The sequence below is a fragment of the Convolutriloba macropyga genome, chromosome 2 (genome assembly GCF_964194025.1).
Source record: "Convolutriloba macropyga chromosome 2, txConMacr16.3, whole genome shotgun sequence".
Taxonomy (NCBI): domain Eukaryota; kingdom Metazoa; phylum Xenacoelomorpha; order Acoela; family Convolutidae; genus Convolutriloba; species Convolutriloba macropyga.
The window spans coordinates 23,837,674-23,857,144 of NC_134469.1; the positions used below are offsets into that span (position 1 = coordinate 23,837,674).

A 19,471-nucleotide genomic window follows, 5' to 3' on the forward strand; every position below is an offset into this window, starting at 1 on the left:
ATTTAGACACTTTATTTATATTCAACTACTGGAGTTTATAGGGGACACTTTGGGTAGTCAAATACTCAACTGAATTCTACTGCGACAAACGGAAATTTATTTATAACAGAGAGTTTTTTGTGAGCAATTTTAAAATTTAGAAAATATATAGTCAAAAAGAAATGACTTGAGCTAAAGACCAAAAAAGGAAAGAAAAACTCGTGTCAATTTTTGGACAGAAAAAGAAAAAAAATCCAAACAGTTTTTGCAAAACCAATTAGGAAGAGAAGTTCGTTCACAAATTGTCAAATATTTAATTGCATGAACTACTATCTAAAATATATGTTTCAAGCATGAAAAGAAAAAAATTCACAAAAAATATCATTTCTAGAAAATTTGGCGCTTAAGGACATTTAGTCACAACTTTTTCAAATTAAAATAAGTTTGCAGACAATGCAAGCAACCCTGTCATTGTACTGAGTGTGATCTGGCACAAAATTTTGAACAAAAACAAAGATTTTTTGTGAGCTGAAAACATTCTCCACCAAAACAAAAAAAAAATTGGGAATTTTTAAGTGAATAGGAAACAAAAAAACTGTTTTTTCATGTAATTTTAAACTGGGGAAACGATTGGGGCAGCCAAAATCAAATTTTTTTGGAGATCGCGATGAAAAACATTTCTGAAAAACATTTTTATTAAGTTTCAGAAAATTCAAAATGATGTGAACATCAGATAATTCAACTTGAGATTCATCAGTCGAGCATTCGAACAATGGCTGATATTTCACAAAGTTTCTGAATTCCTACAGATACGACTCGGAGCTGAAAAATAATGGTCAGATATCGGGACTCTGTAACCAAGATTTTTAGGTTAGTTTTCCAATCTCTGCGTCTAACCGGAACTAACCCAGCGTTTTTAAATAGGGAAACGTTTTTTAACTGATATGGAGAAACAGTGAAAACATTCAGAGAATAATTTAATCAATTTGCCATAAGAATTAACTTAAGTGTTTTTGGCTTAAAACTGCATTCTTTTTTATCACAACATCCGATTTCAAAACTGCCAGCTTTCTCACAGGTTAAGACTAAAAAGTAAGAGCAAGAAAACTGCTTCAATTGCAAAAAAGTTTAAAAAATGTTTTCGCAAAAGATTGAAAGTTGAATAAAGGTTTCAAGCTAAAAGCTTGTTTAATTGGTCAAAAGCTAGGTATTTTGCAGTGTTATTTTTAAAGTGTTAGGTTATACCTCGTTTTTCAAATTTTGCATAATCATTTTTCAAGTTTTACATAATCTTGCTTTTTTCTTTTTGGTCTAACTGTTACCTAGTTTCATTAATGAGAAGTCACGTAATACAATTCTAGGGAAGGTGTCAAAGGCGATTGGTGTCACAAAATCTAATGTTTTAAGAGAATTCGTTGTGACTTTACTGGCTTCCACACGGGTTTTTCACAAAAAAAGTAAATGAATTTTTGATTTTTGTCATATTTGTTGTTCTTTTTGTAGACGTAAGACATATTCTGGACAATTGCAGGTCTCAAGGGCCTCCTATGGAAGAACGGACAAACCTATTCAATTTTTTCATTTTGTATTTAATGGCTTTCTTGCTTTTTTTTCGAAAGAAAACAAGTATTTTATAATTTTGCATTTTTTTGTTTTTTTTGTCTAATTGCTGCTGACTTTCATTAAAGAGCGGCCAAATAAAACAGTATCGGTTTTCGAAGAAGGTGCAATCGAACATATTTTGGTTTTAATTGATTTTTAGTTTGTTGTCTATTTGTTGTTCTTTTTGTAACTGCATAAAAAATTGAATGACAAGAGTTCCTAATTCCCTTCTATAGAAGCTTTGGTAATTGTAAACCTATGGGATATTTTAGTTGATTCCTAATGGTTTTCATTACTTTGAAATTAACTTTTTTTAAAAAAAATTCAGCGAATTTTCTAACTTTAAAGTTTGTTCTTTTTTGTCTAATTGTTACCAAGCTTTATTATGAACTGGAAAATAACCATTTTTTTCTGGTGAGTTACAAGTTGTTCTGTTTATTTTCAGTTTTATCTGACGCTTTTTTGACTTTGTTATTAAGTTTTGTTTTTTAAAACGGACATAAATTTTTTGATGTAATTAATGTTTTTTGTTGTTGTTGATTGATTTTGCCGTTCGTCTTCGCTCGCTTTCTTAATATCGGCATATCTCAGCAATCCAATGCATCTTTTTTTACTCCACTGAGTTATTTGCTTTGGAGGCTATCTTTTTGTTCATACACCAGTTTTTTTTTGAAAAATACTTGAATTTTTGTGTTTTTCTATCTGTTCCTCATTTGGTAGACAATTATGCCAAAATTGTGGATGAGCGGGGTCGGAACCTTATGTGCGATCGCACATTACCGAGCCGCCTTGTTAAAGCTAATCAATCAGAACACCGGAAATTTTTGGCTTTAGTTACTATTTTATGACATTATGCTCTTTGCCGCTCGGCGCCTTTAGCTTCCTCGATTACCGTTAATTTTAGGACCAAAGTAGAGGACGCTATCTTTCACAACAAAAACATACATACTCTTTATCTTATGAAAGTCATCAGTTTGTTGATTTTGCTGTGTCTATGGCAGAATTTTTGTAAAGTTGTTTTGCGCGGAAGTTTTTAATTGCATGTGCATGTTATGTTATACAATATATCAAATGGAACCATCTTTTCTACGCAATCTGAGATTTGCAAACAAATTTTCTGACATGCAGCTCTGAACGAACAAAATGTTTACAAAGAAATTAACATTTTGAATAGTTTTTGATTGATAGTTTTTTTTTCAAAGGTAGTTTCGTAACTACTGATTTATTAACACGGAATTGGATTAAATAATCATAAGTAATTTGGCTACCAAAAGCCAAAGGAATAAAATAATTGATACTGTGATACGGGAAAATCAGTTAGTTGGCAGAACTTTTTTAGTTGAATTAATTGAAAGGACGTTAAAGGTGTTTGTGAGTGAATAGCAGTAATCCCATCTGAAAGGAGTTCAAAAAAAATTGAAACAAAATACTAAAAAATTTCTTCATTATTAAAGGCAATGTGAATACAAAAGCACTTAATACGACAATCGCACCAGTAACCAGTAACATTGTGATTTGGGATTGATTGAACACTGAGCATCATATCAAAGAAATCTTACATCAAAAAGTGATTTCAAAGGGAAACAGAACACTGACACAATAAGCTACGTATTACTTTTAGCAGTTTATGCCTCCTAAACCTGGCTCCCTAACAAAAAATTATTCTGGAGTTTGAAATATTACAAAATCGAGAAACGAAATAAATTTTAGACTCAAATTTATATTACCGAGAATGCTTGCAACTACTAAAACTTTTAAAACGGAGCCTTTAAGTTGTAATGAATGATATTTTTTTCTGTCAATAAACCGGGGGATTGCGATGCAATGACTCATTAGCAAACAAACAACAAAAATAAAACAGGACACAAACTCGAGGAAATACAAAATGCCAAAATCCAGAAAAAACCGAAATTACGATAACTACTTAAGACCAACTAAGCAACTCTTCAACAGCATATCAAAAATTTACTTTGATTTTGGATATTTTTTGAACAAAACACCGTAGATGAACATAATCGCTGAAGTTTTAAGAAAATCAAATGAGATTTAATTTTTATAAAACCCATCTCTTAAACGTCAAGAAGAGCTCAACGGCGTCTATCACCTCTTAGATTTTACTAGATGGTTTATTATCATCTAGATCAGGTGAAAAACCACGCGACAATGGGCTCCAATTTTAAGCAAACTGTTCTTGGAAACAAAAATTGCTCCCACAGGAAGCAAAAAGTTTATTGTACAAGGTTCAAACTAAAAAGAACTCACTTTTCAATAGCGTCAATTTATATGCCTCATTTAGGAAATGTAATGCAATTAAGTTATGAAACTTAGGTTTATAGTTCAGCTTAATGCCTATTTAGTTTATTTTGTACAGGTAACTACCTACTGCTCTCACGCTTAGTTATTTTCGAATAAATTTCAAACAACGAATAAATCATATCGACGAGTAAAAAGAACTTTCTATCAAAATGTGATTTTCAAGTGAAACATAACACATAAACAGGATATCTATTACTTTTAGCACCCTATGTTGTTTATGCCTGGCTCGCGAGCAAAGCAAACATTCTATTGTTTTCAAAATTACAACAACAGCAGTATATTTTTATAACGCTCAAATCTGGATGACCAAGAACGCTTGCAACTACTAAAACTTTTAAAACTTTTCTCTGAATTATCTTTTTTCTGGCAATTGGAAATTATGATTCCTTAGAGTGCGATTAACGGAACGATAAGACGAGTCAAACTGAAGGAGATGATTACAAAATGCCAAAAGCCCCACTAAACAGGATTGACGATAGCTAACTCAGATCAACCATGCAAATCTTTATTTAGATATCAAGAACTTACTCGAATTTTGGATAGTTTTTTGAACAAAACAACGTTTATGAATTTGGTCGTTGTGGTGTAGAGAAAATTTGATGAGACTTCAAAACCCACCTTCAAAACGTAAAGGGAAGAAAAACGACGTCTATTATACCAAATGTTTATATGCCCCTATCAAACTCTATAGAAACATTTCTCAAAAGGGCAAGCTTCTATCAGAGCTGAATGCCTTTTTAGGTTACGTTTTACTGATATTTAGCCCTTGCTCTCAGGCATGGTTTCCAAACAAATTGCAAACGAATATTAAACGAGTAAAAAGCTGATAATAAATTGGTGGTGTTTTTTAACAATTTTTTTTATATTCAGATTTAGTAGAAAATTTGGTAAATTGAAATTTTTCTCAATTTTTAAAGAAAAAGCACTTTAAACGTTACATTGATACATTTACAAGCGTCAACCCAAAACTCTTTTTCAATCTCGCAAATTCAACATCACGCCATGTTGAACAAGTAGCCTATCACAGACAAGGGCTTTAGTTAAAAACTGAGATAAAAAATGTTGTTTGGGATTTTTCTTCTTTCTTATTTGAAATAAATTTCACTATGTAGTTAATTCCAAATAAATTAATTATCTCTTGTCTCACAAAAATATTGCAGTTTGGTAGAAGAAAATTTTAGATTCCCAAAGAGCTATTTTGTTCCAAGTAATTCGGGTTCATCCAGGTGACAGTAAAACAGCACATCGCATTTTTTTTACTCATTTCTAAACTGTAATGCAAATTGTCCTAATTGTATGTTTAACGAAATCACCAAAGTATTTTTTGAACCAAAAGTTCTGGAATTTTTTTCATAGTTTTTATGTTATTTTTGAGCAGCCAACTTTTCCTGTTGGTTTTTGCTGCTTTATTAGAAATTTCATGAGTTCTGTTGAAATCGTTGTCAGTGAAAACATACAATGGTTCTTCTACATCAAAAACTTTATTTACTTTTTTCAATAAACAACCTATGCAAATCGACCATCAATTGTCTTGATTCTCTAGTCAACCATTTGTCTGTTGACGTAAAACAAATGTCATTTCTCATCAATTTTCTCTTCAGTGGTGTTTCATAAATCATTTCTTTTTCGATAGCGCTGTCGTTAAAATTTGAGTAATATTTGAAGCAAAGAATTAAAGTTTTTCCGAACGTTTATGATCGTTTTGTTGTCTAAAGCAGTGTTGAAAACCACTAGCTTTATAGTTCTTTTAATCATACAAAATCTCAACGTACTTAGAGTGGCAAATCAATTTTTATAGTGCTATGACAATATATATTGTCGTTTATATTTGAACAGTCTCTAATTATGTAAACAATGGGCTCTTGGTATTCTTGCCTCTGTTTTAAGGAGTCGAAATCGTTCTGTTAAAATTATGCAAATAACACGGAAGTGTTACGGTCTCAGCCATAATTTTCCTAGGCTATGCAAATAGTTAGTTTCATAAACACCCAGCAGTTTTCTTCTTTTTCAATTTTTTTATTGGATTGTCACTGTTAACTGTAAGTTGGTCAAAAAATGCCGTGGATATTTGTTTAATCGGATTATAGGTAACATTCACAAATAGGGATGCATAAGTTGGTGTTTTCAGTAAGACCCGTACACTCATAATTTTGTTGGGAAAAAAACTCAAAACATCACAAATCTTTGGAGAAAATTATTTTTGTCGCAAATATCATAAATTAACTACGTTTTTTTGCTTTTCTGTCCAAGCGAAGAAACACGGTCAGTTTTGAAGCAACAAAATTGATTCTGTGTCTGTACTGAAAACATATCATCATTTTCATGAATCCAGATTTCTCTGGAACACAAAAAATTTTTGGGCCCAGATTGTGTATTAATATGCATAGTTGTTCTCTCTTTTCGGCCCTTAGAGGCAGCGTTAAGGTAATCCAAATTTGAATCAATCAATCAAAAACAAAACGCTCACCTATAAATAAAAATGTTGTTTCCGGAGTTAAATTAAAAGCATTCCTGAATCTTTTTTTAGGTGCCAAATTTGCCACTGTTGACGCCGAAGTTCCTGAAAAACACAGTACCAAGAATAAATGAATACTTTTTGATTGTTGGGATGAAGAACAGAACAGGATTAAGGTCATTAAATAGAAACAATGGAAACGAAAGTCCTCTAGATTATCATTATAGCGAAAATGCCGTTCAGATGTAATGCCGATGTTTGATAGGTTGGATTGATCATAATATTGATTGATTTTTGACTCACAGGCTGATAATTGCTATCAGAGGTAACGAAATTTTTCCTGTCTATTTGGGAGTTATATGGATTATTTTGAAAGCTGGAGGTGTTGTTATATGAAGAAGCGTTATCAGTAATGTTTCTGCTTTGCCATAATTTTTTGGGAGAGATTCTGTCATTTGATGTTAATAGAAGATGAGAGAGAAACCAGTTTTTGAGACTCGGCAAACCAATCTTGCAGTTTTAATGCACATTATTCTATTTCAACAAATTAGATTCATTGATATCACAGTTGTTAACGTTGTTTACAGTGCTTTTGCGTGCCTAAAAATAGTATTCAGAATCAATAATTTGAGGAGGCATCATTGGAACAGTGAGATGCAATAGGATTATTAGAGATTTTATTTCATATTTTATTTCAGATTTTTTTTTCAGTATCATCTCAAGACTGCTCAATATAGTCCAATGCTGACATCGCGCAAACAGCAAAATTATTGAAAATAGATTCTTCAATGATCAAGTAAATCAGTTTCTTGTGTTACTGGAATTTGCAGAGTCAGTTTACTATTATGCTTGAGCGCTTTGTCCATTTTTTAGTTAGTTTTTTTCAGAACCTTCTTTTCTCATTTGTAGAGGCCCCTGGGTAATCATCAATTAATCGGACTCAATGAATAGATTTCACAATTTCAACTCTGCCTATCATGATCCTGTCAATAACAAGATTTTTGCTTTCTGGACATTTTTTTTTGAGAAATCATAAACCAATTCGTTTGCCTCTGTTTGGGTGTCTACTGTTTATCATTCATTAGGAACTAAAATACCCTCTGTTTAGTATCACACATTACCGGTTGATAATTAGCCAGATGCAAACCAGAATCCGTCTTCTTGTTAATTTTTGTACTTGCATCATCTGTAATTTTTTCTTTCTTAAGTCTGTGTGGAGACGAATATTGTTTATCATTAATCATCCTTGTCTTCTGAAAAGTAATATTGCTTTACTGTGTGGTTTGATTCTCTTAAAAGCTAAGTGACCCACTAACAATGTTTTAAATCAAGTGAAAGTGGTGTTTTAAAAGCAAAGGTAGCTACTGTTGTATAAGCATTTTTTTCCTGGGAATATTGAAAAAGGGGGTTTTCTCCTAAGCGGCGTAGGACATTATAATCAATGAATAGTGATTCCCAGCTATGACACATCACTAACGCCAGGTTTCAGTAGAACAAAAAATACAATTGGGACCCAGATTGTGTACTTTTGTGCATAGTTGTTCTCTATTTTGAGAAAGTTTTGTACGCTTAGATGATAGGTATTCGGTTGGACCTTTTTTGAGCCCTGTTGATAGTCTCTTAGTAAAGTAAAGAAGATTTTGCGTTTATTTCTGTGTCGATGGTCATTGGAAGCAGCATGAAACTAATCAGAAGATCAATATTTCTATCAACAAAAATATCACACCATTAAACAAAATCTTGCTTTCGGAGGGAACAGCTATGCCAATTGCTATCACAGTTGTCGTCGCCGTTTAAAGTATTTTAAATTCAAAATAATTAATTTGAAGAAACAAAAATCTGAGGGTGGATCATTGTAACAGTGTGATGCAATAAGACTATTGAGTTCAAATTTTTTTATTTTCATCTCGAGACTATTCAACGTTTTTCCAATGTTGGCATTGTACAAACAACGCAAACATCGTGGTTAATTTTTTAGTGCCCAAATCAATCAATTTCTCGTGTAACTGGTAATTTTTAGAGCCAGATTTACTACTATGCGTGAGCATGTTGACTCTCTTTTTAGGTAACATTTGTTTAGATCCTTTCCCCCCATTTGTAGTGGACCATCGGTAAGAATGGATTGGTAATTTTAAAGAAATAAGTTTTTCAATTTCAAGTCCTCCTGCTATGCTACTCCTAATCACAAGCTTTTTTCCTTCTGATGATAGCTTGTCTTTTGAGAATTTACGAACGAATTCGTTTGCCTCTGTTTGGGTGCCTATTGCTTATCATTCGTTAGGAACTGTAAAAACCAAAATGTTTAGTATAACATCCTGCCCGTTGAAGATTAGCTAGACACAAAACATAAATCATCATATTGGTATATTTTGTAATTGTTTCCTCGGTAAATTTCTCGTTGTCCAATTTGTTGTAAGTCTTTACTTGGAGCTGGTAGATATCCTCCTTGTTTAGGGAGGAATATTGTTTTCATCTCTAATTTCTTTCTGAACAATAAAATTACTTTGTTGTGTGATTTGAAAGCTCTAAATAGTTTAGTGATGTACTAACAATGCTTGGAATCAAGAGTTCTCTACAGCAATTTGTTGAAATGAAAGAAATGGTCCTGCCAGAAATAACGACTGTTGTTTGAGCACTTTTTTCCTGAGAATATTAAAGAGACTGTGTTTGCTCTCTAACCAACTCGGCTTATGTGCTCCTAAGCAGAGGAAACTAGCAGAACAAAACACGAATTTCAAAAAACTTTCATCATATCATAATAATTAATATCAGTTCAATTCAATTTTTCAAGGAATTATAAACAATACAATCTTTCAAAGAGGGGTTGGGCCTTGCGATGCTCAGGTCTGCAGGTTCAGATGTGAGCATCTGGCGTGGAGAATCAACATCATGGAAATCATCACTTATCTACTTATCAGAACAATTAGGCAATAAGCAAAGAAAGCAGAGAAAAAAACGTAGTTCACCTTATTGTTTTGAAAAAAATTTTTAGAGAAGGGGTTTGCTTTTCAGGCGTGTAGACAATCCAAGGGATGAGTAGTTATCCCCTATTATGAGACATCACTGCATCGTATATAATTTCAATGATAATGCACTATAGATATTCAAGAGCTTTGTCATGAGAAGTAATTTTTTATAGAAATTTCGACATCACTTAAAACTATAATTTTAAAACCAAGGCCGTGTAGCATTCTTAGAGCTGCGACACGAGAAAAGAATTTCTATATAAATTAATTTATTACGAATATAGTCTCCCCTCCAGCTCTATGGCACTTTGGGAACTATCAATGTCAATCGGCCGTTCGGAACCACAGCACAATCTGAGGCATTGGATAGCGCTGCGCAGGAGAACAAAATCTATTCTTTTGCAAATATATATTTTTGAGTCCGAGTATGCCGAGTATGGTTAGTCTTTTTTTTCAGCAATTTGCTAGTTAGTTGTTTTATAGTGCGCGTTGCGGATTGTCCTGCGCCCCCATTTAGGAAAACACGAGCGCAACGCAGGTACTCCTCTTGACGTCAAGATTTCGTTGCTCAATCTTTAGCACCTTTTTAAACTTCTTCGGAGTTTTTCTTGTATAACTTGGCAAGTGGGTTCTATTCGAAATCTTCTAGTCGAATAATTAACAGCTGATCCTGGACCCCCATAGGCCATTCGTTTTAATGTCTTGCCGCGCGTTTTCATCCATTCTAATAGTTTTGTGTATAAAGGATTCGCCTTAAAGCAAATGAAGGTTCGGTTTAAGCTCGACATCATAGCAATCATCATGCATGATATCAGCAAATCTTGCTTTGAAAAAAGGTGAACATGATATCGAACATAGAATGTGATCAAGAAAGTACTACCTGACAACAGCCGAGGAGAAATACTTATACAAAAATCGACTCGTAAACACTTACGGATATATCCACCGAACACACCTATGTACAACCTAGTGCTGAAGGTGTATACAAATGGTGCAAAATATTTGCCATGATAAGCTCTCTGATTTTTTGGCATGATATCTGCATTCTCTACACAGGTAAAAAAAATTCACCTGGCGCATCAGCTGCATTTGTGAAAACTGCAAAGGAATCAGAAACTTGGTTCAAATCCCATTCTACTTCTACTAATTATACTGGAACGTCTTTGAGGAACAGTACCTGGAGAATAGTTGGCAAAAGTAGAAACAAACAAATTGAATAAATAAAAAATCCATTGAATTGTAAAAGGGTTGGAAATTATGTATGTTGAAAAAGTATGTTCAAAATTCTGTAATAAATTTACCATGTATTCAACATTGAGCTAAATTCAGTTCAGAATAATTGATCGAAATTTGGTATAATTCCGGGGACCAGTTTTATTTTCAAATTTTTTTTGTACAAAAATCTTACTGTAATGGAAACTTAAGTGTAAAAATAACTACAATTAATAGATGCAGAGAAGTAACCGAAAATTAAAACTTAAATTGATTAACTAAATCAAACGTTTTTGAACATTGCGTTCATCGTCAAGTTTAAAAAATTAATTAAAATCATTTACAAAATATATAAACTTGTCTTTGAATATAATTCTAAGAAATGAGTTAAAGTAACATCGATTTTTTGAAATTATTTTTCAGTTAAAATCACATTTACAACATTTTATTTACACTTATTACGCTAAAATCAAGTCATTTTTTATTCCGGATTTTATGAAATTCCCGGGTATAGTGCTTTTTATTCTTGAAAAGGGTTTTTTACTTTCTTTCCTATCTGTTTTTATTTTTTACTTTTTGGGGTTGACAAAATTTCGAAGTAATATGTACCAGAATATTTTTTGAATTTCAAAAGTCAAATTTTTGTATTTGAACTAGTACTTCAATGTCAATTCCTGCCCCCGATACTCACCGCGCGTATTTAATTGGGGATTCAGCTTTTTGATGTAGATCGCTTCTATCGTCATTAGTTTTTCAACTCCGCGACATGCATCAAAGATCTCCAATTTTACGTTATGCGTTGTACCCCAACATTCAATAAGGTGTTGTCCAACAGGGGAATCCTTCTTTTGATGCTCTGAAATTCTAGTGGTAACATGTTGGCTGCTTTAGCCAACATAGAGGGAACTGCATCCATTACATGTAACTTTATGTACCACATGCGATTTCAGATTCTTATCAAAAGGTGATTTCAGGGTGGGCAAGCAAGTTCTTGGCTTTCTTGTTGTGAAAATGGTTTGAATATCACACAATTTTTTCAGTCTTATTGCAAAATTTTGTGTTGTATTTCCTCTGTATTGAACAAAAAACCTAGGTTTAGGCTCCCTATTGTTAAGACTTTTAACTTTTTTATGATGTTGTTCATTTTGGGGTGGTTTTGCTGTGACCTTTTCCTTCGTGAATATTTTATCCAACGTCTGCTCGAAAATACTGGAGGACCACTCCGTTGGGTATTGATTTTCAGTCCAGATCTCTTGATTTTTCTTAAGAGCTACATCAAAGGATTGCCAGTCACTGGTCGCATTAAAAATCCTATGCACAGTCCCTTGAATCACATTTCTCTTATGTTGTAACGGTGCACAGCTACGGAAATTTAGGATTATGCCGGTATCAGCTGATTTTTGATACAATTAGTAGGCTCTCTAGCAATCAGTGAACTGTTTTAGAAAGGCCTCGCAATCAATTAGTTATAGGGCATAATTGCAATTCACTGAAAATCCAATTAATTCCATTTCCTGTATATGGAGCCATGGAAGCTATTTTCTGGCAATGAGCCATGGAAGCTATTTGTGTAGGTTGTCGGGGGCGCCATAATGCGAAAGACCCCCATAAAACATATCGTTTGATAACTTTCTCACCCCACGCTAAGCCAACCTGCAGTCGTCAGTTGCCCCCGCGCTGAAAGAAATCCAACTCCTATCATGTTTCAGGCCTTTCACATTATAGCTCCCCATGAAATCATAGCCCCCCATTATGGTGTAATTAATATGATGGGGGGCAATAGGTTGTCTGACTAAGCTGGGGGGCTATAATGGGAAAGACCCCTTGTTTCTAAGCAATTCATCGGTTGGTTTTGTGTTTCGGAAAAGGATCCAAACTAGTGCTTGCAGCCTGTTTTTATTAATTGCTAGATATTGCGACGTTAAAAACTGCTTAATATATAATTGGCTAACAGACTTTCGGATCTATTCTGTTTTGGCCCTGCAGTGTTTTTTACGCCCCCCCCCCCCCCCCCCCCCGGTTACAAACTTCATGTTGTTATATAGCACGTTACTATGTAAAAAAATAGCGCGTGCGCTTGGGAGGCGTAAAGATTATAAGCCCACTAAGATGAGGGCAAAAACAGAATAGATACATTATTTCTTCTATTGTCTTTTACTCTTAAATTTAGTTTTCAGATTTTTTGTTTATCAGCCGTCGTCAGATTCATCTTCAGTGACAATGGTAAGACTGTTGGGTCTTTTCTCCGTGATTAACTCGTCAAAAATGAAGCTTACTATGTAGATTACTAATGGCAAGGATCATAGACTCTATCACCGCTTACATGTGACCAGAGGGCCAATACGTTTGTTTTTTTTTTGCATTCAATGAAAGCCTATGTGTGACGTGTTTTAGTTCAGGAACCAGTATGACAATGATATCACCGTTTGGAGCCCTCAAGTAAGATGTTTAACTGCTTCTCTTCAGTGATAGCTGTAAATTAGATAAACGAAATTGAGAAGTCAGATTTTATAGCAAAAAATGGCAATGTTTTTTATCAGGGACGCATTCATCAAATAGAGTATGCCATGGAGGCGGTGAAGCTGGGATCTGTTACATTAGCTTTAAAGAGCCCCGAATATGCAATTGTTGCATCAATGAAGAGATCCAGCAGCAAATTGGTGAAAAGCCAAAACAAAATTATGGAAATAGATAACCATGTAGCTTGCTCAATGTCAGGATTGCTGGCAGATGGGCAACAGTTAGCCAAATTTATGAGAACTGAATGCTTGGACAGTAAATGGAGCTTCGACACACCATTGTCAATCGAACGACTTGCAAGGACGGTAGCAAATAAATCGCAAAGATATACTCAAACGTACGGACGCAGACCTTACGGTGTTGGCCTTTTGGTGATTGGCTATGATGTAAGTTATTTCATTTATTCGGGGAAAGTTTAACCAAAATAAATTCATGGTTTCTTTCTTCAGGACTTGGGATCACACGTGTTTCAAACGTGTCCATCTGCTAATTTCTACGAATGTGAGGCTACAGCTATTGGCTCCCGGTCGCAATCAGCTCGAACATATCTAGAGAGAAATCTTGACGTTTTCAAATCATGTAAGGAATAAAGAAAGTTGCTAATTAGTTGCAAGAAAAACAAATAATTTAAAAACAAAATGAAACAGGCAATTTTTTTAAGGCTCATTGGAGGAACTCATTACCCACGCAATGCATGCGCTATCTAACTCTCTAGCCAATGACCAGGAGATGACAAACGAGAATGTGGAACTGGGATTTCTCGGAAAAGACCTAAACTTCCGCAAGTTGACACCAGTCGAAATTGACAATTATCTGCAGAATGTGGAAACGAAGAAGCCATCAAGGGATGTCCAGGTATGAAGAGCGTTAAAACTTTTCTGGACTGGAATTCGTGTTAGAACGCGTGCTGATCAATCAGAACCTAAATTTGTAGGATTTGATCGAAAGCGAAAAGTCCAAAATTAAATTGCAAGGTATGATTAAAATGCAAATCATGAATTGTTAGTGACAAATTTAATAGCGAAATTCCAACAATGAAAAATGAAGAACAATTAATTTATCCGTTAAGTTGCATTTGTTACTAACAGATTCTCTCGATCACTTGTTTCATAAATTGCAGGAGGAAGCTGACCAACCGGCACCAGATGGTGCTGGTACCACCGATGATGGCGCTCAGCAACCAGCTGCAGGCGGAGCCGATGATGCCGCCATGCAATAATTTCAGATTTTGTCCACTGGGATACCTTAACATAATTTGTGTCTGATTTAAAAGTTATGATAATTTTTTGAACTGTGTTTGAATCCTGATGTAACTATATGGTTTAGTTCAATTGCTGAAATTTACCAAACTCAAAGTTTTTGAAGTTCAGAGAGAATTTTAACGGCTCAAGGAGGAAGAACAACCAAGGAGTGTTTTTAAGTGATTATTTTGGAGTGAAATTGATAATTTAAATGAAGTTGTTGAAAAAATTGCTGAGATTTGACTGCAAAAAGATTTTTTTTGTGTCACTCGGCTGTTGTAAGAGAGCGAGAAAGTGACAGCTGAAAAATTTTTTCCAAATGATAATTGTTCACGTACTGTAGCCTTTTTTGTAGCCTGTTTAATGAAAATTGATTACAATTATTATGGTAGAACAACAGTTTTTTATGAAAAATGTGAAAATGTTTTTTTTGCCAAAATTCTCACGTTTTTCGGTCTAAAAAAGAGAAATTTGAACGTAATATGGCCGGAAAAAATTAATGTTCTTATTTGCCTACTGGAAAGTTTTCCGTTTTGATGTGCTCTTTTTCATGTAGTAATTGAATTTTTTGCACGTTTGTCTTGAATTCAGTTATTGGCTTATTTTTAGCTTTTTGAAGTTATCAGCTTTTTTGAAGGTATTTTTTCAGGCTGAGGCGGATCTTTGAAATGGTTCCAGAATTTTCCCCGCTATATTTTGTTGTTTCAACCAAATTTTGAGTGTGCTCACCAGTTTGATCTAAACGCAAAAGTTGATAAATTTAACATTTTTTAATTCAATTCATTTTTTAATTAATATTGATATTTATTTGACAATGAAACTCAAATTGAAATGCCAGTAAAAGGCGGCTTGCCAATATCGTATAGTTTTAGACGGCTGTGTGCAAAGTTTTGTTTCTACCGCTGTGCGTAGATATATTGACGTCTTTGTTCGTTACGCCTCGAAGAGGACAGGTTTTCAATCGGTCTTTTTTGCAGTAAAATGTTTCATTCATGCGGCATTTAGACCATAAACTGTAAGTGAGCAGATTTCTGATAATTGAGAAAAGTTTTTTGTTCTTTTAGTTGGTGACTTTTTGACTGTGATTATCTTTGTGCATGCAGTAAGCCTGTTTACCAGTTTTTCGACCAATTGGCGTGTTTTACCCTGAATTTTCTATAAGAATATTGGGAAGAATTTGATGGACTGGCAGAGTGTAATCTGCAACCTATTATTGTTCCGACCCTCTTTAGGGGGGAGGAACTATATACTCAAATCGGTTTTTTTTGTTCAGTCAATTTTGGCCGATGGATATATTCACCGTAGAGTTGAGACTGGTATCATTAGAAAGCTTGTCCAGCGTAGAATATGGAATTAAAAAGATTCTTTTTATTTTCGTTTTTTACAAGGAGTTATCGAGGTTTAAACTTTTGAGAAAATAGAGTGAATTCCGTTGACTTTATTCACATTTTCCGGAATTTTCGCCAATTTTCTACTACCATTTCGCCAACTTTGCTAATATTTGTTAAAATTTTTCAAAAAAAAATGTATATTGATTTTATTGCTAAAGACAAAAAAATTATCTTGGCTATCTCTATTTTTTTTTTGTCAAAAATTCTGGCTAAATGTTTCAAAATTCAGAGTTCTTCATCAAAAACAGCACGAAATAAGTTTATTTAGTCCACTTTGATTAAATTTGCAGGAAGTACACACCCAAACACTACCAACACACTCTCTGTAGACTCAAAAGGGGGCCATTTCTACTTGAACTTTGGTTGGGAGTGCTCCGTAATTAAAACTTTGCCGTTTTTTGCTAACTTTACTCGTTGATTACCAAAAACGCGGCATTTATTTTTGATTTTTTAACGAACAAAATATCTATATCAATATCTAAGTGTTCTTAATTGACGAACAGCATTACCAGGACCAATCGCGGACTGTTACAATCCAAAAATGTTTCGGATTTAAATCAGTCGGTCTTTTTATAAAAAAAATTGATCTTTTTTATATTTAAAAGAAAATTTCAAATCAAAGTTCACTATTGATAGGTCCATTTGGCTTCCTAACTAACTCAAAATTAGTTTGTCTAGATTATTACTTGACAGCTTATGGTCGTTTTGACTTTTAAAAAAAGTTTTGGTTTTTAAATAAATAGTGGCTTATTGAACTTTGCCTCCATTTTTCACTTAATTTGGTCAACTTGTAGATTAGTGTCAGCAATGAAAGAATGCTTCCTCTTTCTAATGAATTTAAATCCAATCATTATTGTGGTTTTATGCCTTAAGTTATGGTTTTCTTGCTTTGATACTACTAGATTTAAAATTTTATTTTATTTTTAGGTATTTGCCCATTTTTCACATTTTCTAAATTTGTCACATTATCACGCTTTTGACAGTTCAAAAATCACCTTATTGGCGTTCAAAACAGAGAACAATTGATAATTTTATTATCCTTGAAGATGTAGATTATGGTTTCAACGGCTTCGACACTACTTTCTTGAAGAGTTTCAAAGAATTTTTTATCTTTTTACTTTGTCTTTTAGTCGTACAATAACACGGTTATGGTTATTTTCCTGTACAGTAATACTTTCAATGAAATTCATAGAAGAATAGATGAGCAGATATTTGGATATTAGTAGATAACTGATGACTTTCATGACTCTGAAAACGATTGTTTTCCAAAAAGAACACGTTTTAACTTCACAATTTTGTTCTTTTTTTCTGTTTGTTAACTAGTCTCGTTAATTACAGGCCAAATATGACATTTTTGTTGTCAAGGGAAGGTGTCAAAGGGGATCGGTGTCACAAAATCTAAGGTTTTTTAAAATTTCGTTATGACTTTACTGGCTTCGACATGGGTTTTTCACAAAAAAAAGTAAATTAATTTTTGATCTAAGTCGTTTTTGACGTTCTTTTTGTAGACTTAAGACAGATTTTAGATAATTGCAGGTCTCAAGGGTTTCCCCTGGAAGAATAAACGAACCTATTTAATTATTTCATTTTGTAATTAATGGCTTTGATCACTTTGGAAACAATTTTTTTTCGAAAAAACTTAGTATTACTTAATTTTGCTTTTTCTTTTTTATCTACTTGTTACCTCGTTTCATTAATTAGGGGTCACATAATACTTTATCGGTGTTCGCCGAGGCTGCAATCAAACATATTTTGAGGGCCAAAGTATGGCTTTACGGCTTCGAAAGCGTTTTCTGGCAAGTTTTAACTGATTTTTTGTTTCTCTATTTATTATTTTGTAACCGCATTAAAAATTGAATACCGACAGTTCTTAATTCCCGTATGTAGAATGATTGGAAATTTTAAACCTATGGGACATTTTACTTGATTTCCAATTGTTTTCATTACTTTGAAATTAATTGTTTTTAAAAAAAATGAGCGAATTTTTCAACTTGTTTTCAACTGTTTTAACAGCTTTTGTTCTTTATTATCTAATTGTTACCAAGCCTTTTTATTGACTGGTACCATATCATTTACAAGTTATTTTGTTTAGTTTCAGTTTCATCTGACACTATTTTGACTTTGATTTTAAGTTTTGTTTTTAAAACGGACTTAAAGTTTTTGATGTAATTAATGTTTGCTGTTGTTGTTGTTTTTGTTGTTTTTGTTGTTGTTGTTGTTGATGATGTTGTTGTTGTTTGTTGTTGTTGTTGTTGTTTGTTGTTGTTGTTTTTGTTGTTGTTGTTGCTGCTGCTGTTGTTGTTTTTGTTGTTGTTGTTGTTGTTGTTGTTGCAGCAGCTGCTGCTGTTGTTGCTGTTGTTGTTGTTGTTGTTGCTGTTGTTATTGCTGTTGTTGTTGTTGTTGTTGTTGTTTGTTGTTGTTGTTGTTTTTGTTGTTGTTGTTGTTATTGTTGTTTATTTTGCTGTTCGTCTTGACCCGCTTTCTTAATATTGGCATATCTCATCAATCTAATGCATCATTTTTTTTTACTTCACAGAGTTATTTGCTTTGGAGGCTATCTTTTCGTTCATATACAAATCTTTTTTTAAAATTAATTGAAGTTTTGGATTATTCTATCTGTTTCTCATTTAGTAGAATTATGCCAAAATTGTGGATGAGCGGGGTCGGAACCTTATGTGCGATCGCACATTACCGAGCCTCCTTGTTTCTCTTTAGGGTCTTTTTAGAAGCCCATGAATTTTCTTCTTAATGAAAAGCTCAAAATATTCAATTCTCAGGTGATATTGTCATTTTTGACAGCAATTTCATCATTTTCGAATTTTTGAAGTTTTCTTAAATTAATCTGTACTAACGAGGATTTAAAGATATTTTAGTTAGAGTTTTTACTTTTATATTAGTTGTAAACCTTGGAAGTTGTAAAATAGCACGTGGTGTAGAGGGATTTCTGACATAGGGTAATTTTTTTCAAATATTTACTTAAAAGTTCTTTTTCGATCAGGCTTAATTATCATAGGAGCCTTAATATTATACTACTGTTTATTATTGACTGTGGTGAAAATTTTCCTGATTTTCATAATGGTTTCGCAGCAGTTTTTTTTATTTTGGTGGTTTTGCCCTACCTTCTTTTTGTTATTTTCCTTAATGATTTAGTTTATATTTTCATATGAGGTTTTTATAGAAGTAATGACAAAGAAATAAGAAAAAGTGAGTTTGATTGTGTCCATAAGCTATATGTTCCGTATATAAGCTGTATGTTCCGGGATAAATTTTTGAAATTCTTCATGTTTTTAGGTCTTTTTATAATGAATTTAATATTTCAGATATTTTCCAATTTTTTTATTTAATCTTCCTATAATGAAATTCGTTTATTGGAAAAATGTTGTGCTGATGCCAAGAACCTTTTTTCGTGTGTAATCTACTTGAAATCTGAAATATTTATCGAGATAGAATTTCTAATGTGTCCCGTTTCGAGTTACCAGGTCACGTTTGCTTTATAATTTGAAATGGTTTTTGTTTTGTTTTAGAGTGTGGGTTAAAAAACCGTGCTTGAAATTTATTCTGCCAATAGTTCGAATGATTATAGTAGTTTTATTGAATTCAACTACTATTCAATCCTTTTGTCCATCTGTCAGTATTGTGACTATTGATATCAAACCGCATTTTTTTAGTATGGCTTGTTTTGTTCTATTTGTAATCTCAAGGTGTTTTTCCTGAATTTGCTGACTCTTCAAGTCGTTTCCGGAATTCTTCCGTCTATGTTTTTAACTGGAACAAGAGTGTTGGTTTTCT

The 19,471-nt window shown here is 33.3% G+C and overlaps 1 protein-coding gene across 1 annotated transcript in view; it reads left to right on the forward strand.

The window, feature by feature from the left end:
* Window positions 1-14,405, forward strand: part of LOC142335201 (proteasome subunit alpha type-1-like) — a 34,973-nt gene extending 20,568 nt beyond the window's left edge. The window contains exons 2-7 of the mRNA XM_075383586.1: window positions 12,706-12,753; window positions 12,925-12,969; window positions 13,071-13,436; window positions 13,500-13,629; window positions 13,712-13,905; window positions 14,171-14,405. Of these exons, the coding sequence (XP_075239701.1) occupies window positions 12,751-12,753; window positions 12,925-12,969; window positions 13,071-13,436; window positions 13,500-13,629; window positions 13,712-13,905; window positions 14,171-14,269 (837 nt within the window). The 5' untranslated portion in view covers window positions 12,706-12,750 and the 3' untranslated portion in view covers window positions 14,270-14,405. The remainder of the gene's footprint in view (window positions 1-12,705; window positions 12,754-12,924; window positions 12,970-13,070; window positions 13,437-13,499; window positions 13,630-13,711; window positions 13,906-14,170) is intronic.
* The last annotated feature ends 5,066 nt before the right edge of the window (window positions 14,406-19,471 follow it).